Below are 12161 nucleotides of genomic sequence, written 5' to 3' on the forward strand. Positions count from 1 at the left end.
TGTAGTATGTGTTCCAGTTCTGTTATCTGAGAAGGCAATTTATTTATTATGTAGTTGAATATCTTAATATCTTACCATTAACAATCCTGTAAATCTAAACAGCATAATCGTTTTCTTTTGCAGTTCAGATAGTTCAGACTCTAATGAGTTTGCTGATAAACTGGAAACCCAGGTATAGTAAAAATTCTCATTCAACTCTTTACATCATTTTTATACTTGAAATGTATTTTCTTGGCATTTAATATACAGATAAACAAAATATGTTGCTAAAGAGCATTGGTTGTGATATGTCAAAATAATTTGATTTCCCCTCATTTTATACTTTAGAATCAAATGTCAAAGTAAAGTACAAAGTGTGTGCTAAAAGCCATTTCAGACCTTTATATACTTGCTGCATTCCCTAGGATTCAAGCTGAAGGACATCAGTGATTTGAGCAAATTCTTCTATGTTATTACGACTTTGTTTTGCAAAATAGTGTAAGAAAAACCAATACTTAAAAAAACTATTAACATGATTTAATTAATCTGATAGAATATTTTATGCTTAGCCAGATCTGACACTGGTTCCATAAGCCAGTGGATGCAAGGTTGCCAGGTCCAGACTAAAAGAAGTCTTCTGATCTTCACAAAAGCATACAGATGATAATTCCCATTCTTCTAAAATGGAAGTAGCTGTGCCTGAATAACTTATCCTTTAAAAAGATCTTTAAAATAAAGAAGCCTTTTTAAGGGCTGAACCTGGAAAACCATAAGGATCAGTAGGGTCTGAGAAGATCCATTAGTGAAATGCAGCTTCCATGTTGTTTCTAGGGCCTGAGTATCACAGAGAAAATTAGATAAATTATGTCAGACAGACTCTGAGCAAGATACAAGTGGGGAATTTAGTTCATGTCAGGCTTCACTCTACATACCTTGCTATCCAGCACCACTTGAGACTGAGAGGAAGAAATGGGTGCTGCTGGACACATAACTATCCTCATTATCCTAGGGCTTCGCACATCCATTTCATGTTAGTTGCACACAGACCAGAATACAGAGTTAGTAAGATTGGAGTAGTGAACAAAAGAGGAAAGTAGACACAGAGGTAGAGAAAAAGAGGAGAGGAGATTCCCAAGTGCCAGTGAAAATGATTTTACTGAAGCCAGATACATATCGGAGGACACTCTAAAAACACAAACAATGCCAGAAGTTGTAGGCATTCTGTTAATTAGTGAGTAAATGAAACAAAATTCACTTTGGACTTTAAAGAGGGAAGATGTATAAAGTCCTGTGTCTCTGTACAAACTGTAGTTACGTATTGATAGACACTCATTAGGAAGGAGCAGAAGGGAGCAGCCAATAACAAACAAGCCCTGTCCTACCTAGTGCTGCAAGGAAATGGCAGGTCTCACCATAAGTGGCTGGCAGCACTCAGAGGGAGCTCAAGGAGTAGGTAAAATGGCATCCCTCCCCACCATAGTAATAAAATCAGAAAAATAGGATGTTCATGGGAAACCCCTTGTCAGCAAAAGCAACGGAAAACCTATAAAGGCACTCACTGGTGACAGAAGCAGTGATACATAGATTAGCAGATCTTTTTCCTGGTTTAAATCAAACTGTGCTAGTGCTCTTTCAAAAGTGCACTAAACCCATTAGAAAGCACAATGTCAGTCATTACGCAAGGAGACGACACTGAAATAGTCAGATGTCCAATGTCTCCTACAAGCAAAGCCAAAATGGCCATGGAGGCAGTGCCAGCAACCAGAGCAGAGGGGGCATGCCTACAGTCTAAAACACCCAATAGAAACTGAGCAGATCCCAATTCTTGGCCATATCAGCCATATCTGAAAAATGGGTTGGAAGAAGAGTGAAAATGCTACATTGAGCTGCTTCAGCTATGGGTGGGTGAGACAAAGGGCAAAAAAGGCAAAAAAGTTACCTGGGCATGTCAGGATGATTATAGCAACTTGGAAATTGCAAGACTTGACAAACGTGTCATATTTCTTATAACTTTTGTATCTGCCTTTAAATATTTTGGAGGTACTGAGGTCTAGTTTAGGTTAATAATAAAAATAGATTTAAATAAAAATTATGTTCTGGATACCTTTAATGCTGTTAAATTTAGCTAATTTGATTCTCTCTCTCTCTCTCAGCAGACAAAATCAAAGAAAAAGTGTTTGAAAGCAAAGAAGGAAAGGAGTTTTGTTTTGGAATCATCAGGAAGAAGATATTCTAAACATTTACATGAAACAATGGTAGATTATAATTGTTGTATAGTAGCTACTCACTATGTTGATTCTTACAGATCATACTTCATTATGCTATTCTCTTTTGGAGTAAGGAGTGTTACGTGAAAAAGAAGATATAATAAGGCCAACAAAAAAAGAAGACTTGAAATAAGAAAAAGGAAAGGAAAAGCCTAGTTTTCATGAACACCATTTACTATAATTTTCCATATCGTTTTGTTCGACTAAACCATCCTTGCTTCCACTATGTCTGTTTTCTATTTCATAAATGTATTCTTTAAATTTTTCACCTCTCTTTTTTAAGATCTCCTCAATTCTATCCAATCATGGCTGTGTTGGTCTTCAAACTTTTTTTATCTTTCTTTCTATATAATATAGGTATTTGTATTTCTGCAGAAAAATGGCAAGAAATTGGAAGACAAAACAATATGTGCTGTAGTTTAGAAAAGTCTGTAAGATTAGTTCAGACTATATGCTATCCCAGTAAATGAACCATTCCATGAAGATGTATTAGCACTGAGCATTGCTGGGACTGTGGACTTGTTATTTGGCCTACAACATTCTCTCTACCATAAGATCAGGAGAGGTCTTAGGCAGGGGCAATTAATTTAAAAAACGAACAAACATACTTACAAATTTAAATACAGCATCTTCCTATTATGGGATATACAGTAATCCATTAGAAAGGTTGTGTCCTGGATGTTTTGTTTTTCTGTGGAAATAGAAGTGGAAGAGAAACACAGGATCTTGAAAATCTGGTAACAGTTCTATAACATCTTGAGTGATTGTTCCCTGTAGTAATTACTTTCTTCTCATTTAGAGAGAATCCAAAAAACCAGAACACCCTTCTCACAGAGTTTCCAAGAGCCAAGAACAAATAATTAAAAATGTAAGGATTTTAATGTATTGTTAAATTCTAATTATAGAGCTTGCTGATCTAGTGCAATCAGATTTTGATTCTACAGAAAATAACAAAGTAATTTACTTATAGCAAACCTTAAGTTTGCTAGCCAATCACATTTCCCTCTTAATTTTATTTTGTTGTGCATCTCTTTCCATGTATACCAATATTAAATGTAAACTTCTCATTTTCTTTAAAGTTTTTCTGAACTGTTTTCAATTGTCCTTCGATAGTTAAATCAATGAAAAATATAACTAGTAATTTGTCCAATCATCATTGTGCTAATATGACAGCATGACCACAATGAGGTAGCCTTTATATAATTTCAAACTGGCTGGGTAATTCTATGAAGTTTCTACAAGTCACTAATACAGAAATGAACTATTTTTGAATAAGTTAATTGCTTTCAGGGAAATGCTATTTCTAACTGTTGCTACAAGTAATACTTTTTATTATAAAATAAAGACTCTTCACTTCAGCTAAAGACATTGTTGAATGTTACTACTGAAGATGTTGATGTGCATATTTTTCCATATCAATATTACAGTTTTCATATGTACTACCCTAGCTTGATGTCTCTTCTGATGCACTGGAGGGATACACTTATCCAAACCATACAACGAGAACTGAATAAGGATTGCTTATCATAAACTAGCCTTCCCCAGTGAGTGCTCTCCAGCTATGTTAGACTAACTTCAGTAATTCCTAACAAGCATGGCTATGCTGGAACAAATTACAGATGTTGCAGTCTAAATTTCTGGATAACACCACTTTTATGTCTTGATAACCAATCACACCCAAAAGCAAGAGTCTTACAGGAGTTTCTTTAACCAGATTTATTGAAATGGAAAAGGGATCAGGTTACAGAAATCTCAACAATTGGATTGTTTTCATTTTCAGAAGACATTTTATCTCCCAGCCTGCTAAGGCAGGAATCTCAGCCTCTTAACTATGGTATCTACGTGAACTGGCAAAGAGGCCATTATTTTAACTTGTAAGAGAATAATATCCAGGTGTCCAAGAAAGGGGATCTCTTTGAGGCACTGAACATAACACTACATCCAAATTGGCAAAGACTGCTGTAAGCATTTACAATTGAGTTTTGTCTGTCATGTGAAGTAATCTTTCACCTCAGGCTTCCTTCTGATCAGGATATACAGTTTAGTACATTAAGTAAAAGGTAAATGTTACCCATTTATCTTTCTCCACAGGCCCAGGTTTTTCAGAAATTGAAACTGATGGAGCTTCAAAACATGGAAAGAGAAAAGTATGAAACTACCAAGCAGAATATAGAGACTTTCTCCAGAACAACCAATACAAAAAAGGTTTGGCTGTCACCTTACTAGAATAAATTTTGCAACATAAATAAGAGAATACTGACTCCTTTTCTGCAGTATATACTTATAAATATATCGCTATACAGTATGAGTAGAATTTGAATTGCCATTTGGGAATATTACATTCATGTAGTGCACCATTTAAGTTATTGCTGATGCTTAAAATATATATTTAAATTACTGACATAGAATAATATTGTAGAGCTAATTCTACATTTCCCATTCCTGACTTCATCATAAATGGAGACGCTATAGGAATTTTTAATGTCTGTGTGTGAAGATTGCTTTTTTGCCTGTTAATTGGAAGAGCGCCATTATTGTTGCCCTCTACAAAGACAAAAATAGCAAGAGTGAATGCAAACACTACAGGGGGTTAGATTGGTAAGCCTGCTTGGGAAGATTTTTGGCAGGATTCTGACTGAAAGGGTACATTGAGCAAAATTTGGGAAGTACAGTGCTCTTTATGCCATGGAGGGGGTGTGCAGACCAGATTTTTGCATTTCAACAGCTCATTGAGAAATGCAGAAATTTGAGAAAGGAAGTTCGGCTGTGTTGTTTTTTATGTTGCTTTTTAAATTCTTTTAGTTCTTTTTTTATGTTGTTCTTTGGTTCTTGTAGTTGTAATGTTGTCTGTTGGTGGACCTTGATTTTTGGGTGGTTCAGTATGAATGTTTTATTTGATTTGTTGAGTTTACTCACTGTAACTGCGATGCGCCAGGACCTCCTTGCAGTGGAGTGGTGCCATGGAGCTGCTCGTGGGACCATTTGTGCAGTTGCCGGGGCCCCACTGAAGATAGGAGCAACAGATCATGGTGGTGGCAGTGGGATGGTGAGGAGGCAGGGGCTGGGGTCCCAGGGGCAGCTGGAGTCATCTCAGCACCAGATCCAGAAGTGTGGAATTGGAGAACTAGTGGGTCTGAGCCATGAGACATAGCCTAGAGCATCCGGAGTTGCATGGGGCTGTGCTGGGCTGCCAAGCCATAGTTGCGAGCGAAGCATTACAGCAGAGGAAGGACTGAGGACACCAGGGATCAACTAATTGGTACAGCCCCAAGGTCAGCTGGTGGCAGTGGTGCTGCTTTAGAAGAGGGCAGTGTAACTGGTGGAGCAACAAACTGGCAGGGCCTGGCCATGAGGATTGGAAGCTGAATGAGGCCTAGTGTTGGGAGGATTTGCCATATGACCCTTCTGCCCCCCAGATGTTGGGAGGTTTGGTATTGATTGACTGCCTGAATTGGGGGGGGGTGTTAGGGGGTTGACTGGGGACTCCCTGGGGGGTGCCCAGGTGCTTCACAACTGCAGTGTGCCAAGGTCAGAACAGCTGGTGGGGACCATGGGGAGATGGAGGAGGATGCAATGGGAGTGGGTGTTTGTGTGTTTGTGGTTGGTATTCAGTGTGGGTAGAGATTCTTTTGCGGGGTGGGAGATATAGATTGATGGGCCTGGGACAGAGGAACCCAGGGGGAGGATGGACTGGGGGGAGATATGAGGGTAGGAGGCATTATTGGTACAGTGATGGGCAGAGGGAGATATGGCAGGAATCTGGGGGTGGGCCATTCTCAGGGACACTGAGAATGCTGTTTAAGAGTGGTCCCAATGTTTGGCCCTCAGTATTAACCCCAGGGACCAGTTCAGTGGATCCTTGGTGGCCCCAGACTCCAGCTGCAGCTTTTGAATGCCAGGTTGGTGTGTAAAAAATTTGCCTTCATCCATGATCTAATTGTGGACAAGGGTGCCAAACTGGCACTGCATAACTGTTGGAAATATGCCCATCTGAGTTTCAGGTTTGGCACCAACCAAGACCTCAGAGGAGGGAGGTGGGATGGCTATTGTCATCTGTGAGTCATTGAGGGCTCTTAGAGGCTCTGTCTCACAGATAACTAGTGAGATCCTCTGGTTTAATTTGGGCATAGTTGGAATTATTGCTGGTGTACTGCCGTCCTGCTGCCCAGCATCGTCTCTGCTTAAGCTGCTGGATTCTGTTGCTGGGTTGGCAGTGGAGTCCCCGAGGCTGATGGTCCTGATTTGCCACCTGGTGATGTTGAGTCCAGGGCGGCTAAGGAGTTTATGGCCTCCATGGTAACCATGGACCTCTCCCAAATAATAGAGGGCCCAATGCATACTGGGCTCATACATTAGATCTGATTTTTGTCTCCGGACAGTTGCAGTGTGATCTAGCATTGGAGGATGTTATGCCCCCTCCTGAAGAGATCATCACTGGGCCCTTCCCTGTTGGATAATTATCAGCCATGTTCCAATCTTTCCTTTTGGGGGAAGATTGTGTAACAGGTGGCTGCACAATAGCTACAGGAGATCTTGGAGGAAACGGATAATCAGTCTGGTTTCAGACCAGGGTACAGTATGGAGACAGTGCTGATCACACTTGTTGATGACCTTTGGCACATCAGCGATGTGGGTGGTTCATCCAATCCTAGTGCTCCTTGATCTCTCAGTGGCTTTCGATACTGTTGACCACAGTATCCTTCTGGACTGACTTCAGGGGTTAGGAGTGGAAGGCACTGTGCTCTAGTGGTTCACATTGTTCCTCAGCAGTCAGTTCCAGTCAATATCAACAAGGGGAAGGATCGTGTCTGCAGCCCCTCACATGTGGGGTGCCTCAAGGCTCAACCCTCTCCCCTCTTCTGTTTAATATCTACATGAAAACTTTGGATGAGGTCATCTGGCAGTTTGGGGTTTGGTGTCATCTGTATGCTGACGATACCCAGCTCTATATCTCAACCTTGAGCTGCACAGGTGAAGCTGTTGATGTATTGACCCAGTGGGTGGAGGCTGTTTCGATCTGGATGGGGTAGAACAGACTTTGGCTCAATCCTGCCAAGACTGAGTGGCTGCAGCTGTTTGGCCCCTTGGGGTTGGGGGTGTTACCATTGGTGGTCTTGGATAGGCTCTTCCCCATTCATGACTGGTGTGCAACTTGGGGGTCCTTCTGGACTTGCATCTACTGCTTGAAGAACAGGTGGCAGCTGTGGATAGTAGGGCCTTTGCACAGGTTCACCTGGTGTACCAGCTGCACTCTTTCCTCAACTGGGAGGCCCTTCAGACAGTTACTTATGCCCTGGTCACCTCACAACTGGATTATTGCAATGAGCTCTATATGGGGCTGCCCTTGAACACCACCCAGAAGCTGCATCTGGTTCAAAATGCAGCAGCACAGGCAGTAGCGGGCTCCCTTTGGTATGTCCATGTGTCACCACTGCTATGTGAGCTGCATTGGTTGCCAATCAGCTTCCAATTGCAATTCAGGATGCTGATTATTATCTGGAAAGTCCTGTATGGCATAGGGCCTGGATAAGTGAAGGACTGCTTGTCTCCAATAATTTTTGCCTGCCTGGCACGTTCCGGCACAGTGGACGCGTCCCCAGGTTCCTCTATTAAATGCATCTTGGTGGGACCAAGGAAGCATGCTTTCTCTGTTGCAGTCCCAGCCCTCTGGAACAGCATCCTCTCTCCTAAGGTTCTGGAAAGTTCTTAAAATCTGGCTTTGGTCCCAAGCCTGGGGTTAATGTATTACTGTATTGGGAGAGGGGGCTGTTTTGTTTGTGTTACTTTTAAGATTGTTTTAGTCTGGGCTGTTGTGTGGTTTTATGTTTTATCTGTTTGTATGGATTTTGGGGTTTTGTACGCTGCTCAGAATCCACTGTAGTTGGGTGCTATAACAAATTTGAATGAATGAATGAATGAATGAAGTGAAAATGAATGATATGAATAGGCTTGAATCATTATGGAATGTTTTGCATACATGTGGTATTGAAGGTTGGTTGCTGAATGTGGTAAGACTTGTATATGATGGAAGTAAAGCATACAGAAGCATAAATTGACTGTTTAGCAAATATTTCAACACTGAACATGGAGTAAAGAATGTATGATTGACTGACTGATTGATTGATGTGATTTATTTATACAATTTATGGACTTCTTGAAATCTACCAGATTCCCCTTGGTTCTTGGATAAGCATATAAGGAATGCTTAAGGTGACTTAGAATTATGTTGGTTGTGGACATGTATGTATATGTAGCGATGGCTAAGAGTCTGAATGATTTGCAGTGAATGTTAAATTGATTATATGGTTCTGAAAATTAATGTATCAAATTAGTGGTATTTGACAGGGAAATAGAGTGATTGCAAGTTATATAAATAGTGAAAAACCAGAGCAATAATATGAATATATGTGACCCTATAGAATGCTTACTAAAGTTGGGGAAATAGATGGAGAAATGTAAAGCTGTGCAAATGCTGGTAGGAAGATAATGGCTTGTATATGGTCTGTTGCAAGGAAAGATAGTAAGTAGCATATAGTCATTTGTGTGATTTGTTGCAAGTAATGTGGTCTATTGCAAAAGAAGGGAAAATGGTTATGTTTAAGAGTGTGCTTCTGCCCATTTCGTTACACAAAAATGGAAGTTGCTTATGCCTGCAGGAACACAAAAGTAAATTGAATGCACTGGAAATGGAGCATTTAACATGTGGGTATGGTAAAACAAGAAAAGATGAGTTCAGGAAAGAATAGGAGCTGAATGAATGAATGTGGATCAAATACAAAAATGACCAGCATGCAAAAAGTGTGTTCAGGTGATTTGATCATATAGAGAGAGTGTATGACAATAAAATTGCAAAACAAATATATAAAAGAAGAGTGAATGTATTGAGGAGTTTGCAAAGATAGAAACGTTAGACTTAGTGTATAGTGTTGGTATAAACTAGATTTAGCTTTTTTTTTTCTTTTCTCATGCCTTCGGTTTCTTTGCCTTAATATTTCTTACTCCTTTTCTGTTACATGTACTAAGATTACTTTTTATAATTTTGTGCATTGTTTAATTCAATTATGTCTGATTAAAAATAAAATAAATGCAACCACAGTTACTATGAGATTGTTGCTTTAAAAATATTGACTTTTATGTGCGGAAGGAAGTATTTCATCTATATATGTTCCATTCTTTAAGCCAGTCTTCACCAGCCTGGTTCCTGTCAGTTCAGCTTCCCTAATCCACTGGGAATTATAGTCTGGTCAAACATAATGGGGAAGGATGCAGCAACATTTACCATACTCAAGCTACTTACTGTATAGTCTGTTCAATAAAACCACTTATCACAGATTCTAATTAGTCTTTACATATGAAGAAAGAAATGTGGGAGTTCAGAAAAGTGTAAGATTAATAATCATGCATTTGTCTCTATTTTTTCTAATAGTCAAAGACCTTAGCAGGGGTTCATGAACTGTTTAAAGCAACTAGCTCCATTTTAAAAGGTAAACCAGATCAAATGGCTTTCCCCTCTAAAAAAGGTAAGAAAAAATGTTATCAGCTTGTAAATCTTGATGGATTGTTATCATATAATGCATTTATATGGTACAGTATAGATAAGGTGTGTTCTAGATTTCATATAATCTCCCCAGCCCTGTATAATGTCCTACAACTTTCCATGATTTATTTTAGCTATGAAGTAGCAAATATGTGCACCGGTAACCAATATTGCCCTTAATAATTATGGTTTGAGGGGGTGCAAATTTAGGTACAACTTAATTTGAGTGAATGAGTGAGTGATTGGACACTAAACCATCCACTACCAGAGTATCTGAGTGATGTAGAAAAGTCAAGCATATTAAAAAGAAAAATACCTACAATAAAATGAAATTTTTCCTTGCTGGTTTAAGACATTAAAAATTTAAAATACACAACCAGGAATTGTTAAAAACAGATAAATTTTTAAAGCCTTTTAGAGCCCTATCTCCTCTGCAGATTTAATGCTACTGTGAGAGGAAGGAGAAAATTATATTTTGATGACAAGATATCTGTAAACTCATAATCTGTTATGATACTATGCTTGCACTGGACAATTTTTTAAAAAATCAGTGTGTATGGAGGAAGCTGGTATTTCATTCCCCTTGGGCATTCACCTCTCATTTTATATCCCCATCCAATACAATTGCAGGCAAGATTACAGAAGAACTGGAATCTATTCTCAGATTAGATTGTTTCTTTCAGAGTCTAAACAAAGATTACAAAAAGTTCTTATACTTTATAATACATTTATATTCTGCACTTAGTATACGTACTGGACATTTTCTGTATTCCCAATTCTGTATTTTGATAAGAAATTGAGAATGGAAAGCTTTATGTAATAAATACATGATTCTTCCAATCTCCATATAATTTCCTGATAGATAAGCACATGGTGCATATAGATAAATTAGAGATTCTAGATACATTTAACTTCTACAAAACTCTAGATAAGCATGTCTTAAAGTCTGTAATTTGGTTTATTCTTTAGTTACCCTCAGTGTATGTCTGTATGTGCCTACCACCTTTTAAAACTTTTTTTATATATTTGATCAAATAGACTATTTCTTGAAAAAGTTGTACCACAAGAAAATTGTTTTTAAAAATTAGGATTAGGGTTACTCCAATCCCATAGATATTTCATCAAGGTGAATGCCTTTATATGGAGAAAGTTAGAATGTGGAGACGTGAATCAAAAGTTGTTTAGTCACGAAATCTATCATGTCTTAGGCTAATCAGTGACCTAGCTTGGATGTTTATATCTTATTTAATAAATGTAAATATGAACAAGAATTGAACTGCCACATCAGTCCTTATTTTTTCTCTCCTCGCTGGGTCATGACTAACACCAAAAAAATATTTTGCTAAATATCAATTGTCACTGCATTCAGATATGGAAATTATGATTTCAAAATTACCAGATTTGGAATCAGCTATGTTCTGAAACCAACTTCAAACTGTATTTTAAGATTCTGGCTTATTCCAGCTCTGGTAACCATCATTTCCTGGTGCACAAATACAGTATATTATATTATTATATTACAGTATAGTATACTTTGAAAGCTTCCTGGCATTTTAAATAATGAGGAGAAATGAGAATGAGTAGTGCAAGGATAGAAAGCAAATACATAAGGCTATTACATGTTTTAATTTATTTATCCAAATAAGCCATTCTTTCTTAGGGTATACTAATTCACATTGTTTTGGAATATATAAGAATTATCCCAGGCATCTCTCTCTATCTCTTGGAAAGCAAAGCAAAACACATATACTTTTAAACAAATTTAATGGAGGAGTCATATGTTATGTGTCGTCATCATCACCATCATCATCATCATCAAGTAAATTTATATGGAGCCTGACTCCCAGTGACTCTGGGCAGTTACCAAGTTTTGTGGTACCTTAAAAGCTAACAAATAACAAATGTATTGTAGCATAAATCTTAATAAGGTATAGAATACTTCAGATGCATGAAGTTATGTTGGAGGGAATATAAGCTGGGAGAAGTTGAGAATACTTACTGTTTTGCTGCACAGCAACATAAACATTATCATTACAATAAAGGATAGACCCATTGGTCTCAGTCACTGTCATGATCACCGTTGCGATGCTTGTGACATCGCAACGGCTCGCATGACAATGCAGGGAAATGGGTACTGGGCGGATTAAGGGAAAAGGCAACTAGCTAACAAAAGAGAGCAACAGGTGCTGGCAACAAAGTATCAACTCTAGCCGGAGGCGCGGAAGAGAGATACAATGTTGCAAAGAAGGTAATTGACAAGACCAGATCACGAGGCGCGCCTGACCTGTCAAAGAGATTACGAACCTGATCGCCCGGCAATGAACCATTACCGGCCAGGGAAGCAATTAAGGAAACGCCCGGAGCACAGGAGGGGCTCC

At 38.8% G+C, this 12161-nt stretch overlaps 1 protein-coding gene across 1 annotated transcript in view; it reads left to right on the forward strand.

The window, feature by feature from the left end:
• AGBL3 (AGBL carboxypeptidase 3) overlaps positions 1–12161 on the forward strand; it is a 44502-nt gene that overhangs the window by 19986 nt on the left and 12355 nt on the right. Inside the window, exons 11-15 of the mRNA XM_063308695.1 lie at positions 124–172; positions 2136–2234; positions 3046–3114; positions 4338–4451; positions 9673–9766. Coding sequence (XP_063164765.1) covers positions 124–172; positions 2136–2234; positions 3046–3114; positions 4338–4451; positions 9673–9766 — 425 coding nt within the window. The remainder of the gene's footprint in view (positions 1–123; positions 173–2135; positions 2235–3045; positions 3115–4337; positions 4452–9672; positions 9767–12161) is intronic.

This window comes from Candoia aspera, chromosome 7 (assembly GCF_035149785.1).
Source record: "Candoia aspera isolate rCanAsp1 chromosome 7, rCanAsp1.hap2, whole genome shotgun sequence".
Classification (NCBI taxonomy): domain Eukaryota; kingdom Metazoa; phylum Chordata; class Lepidosauria; order Squamata; family Boidae; genus Candoia; species Candoia aspera.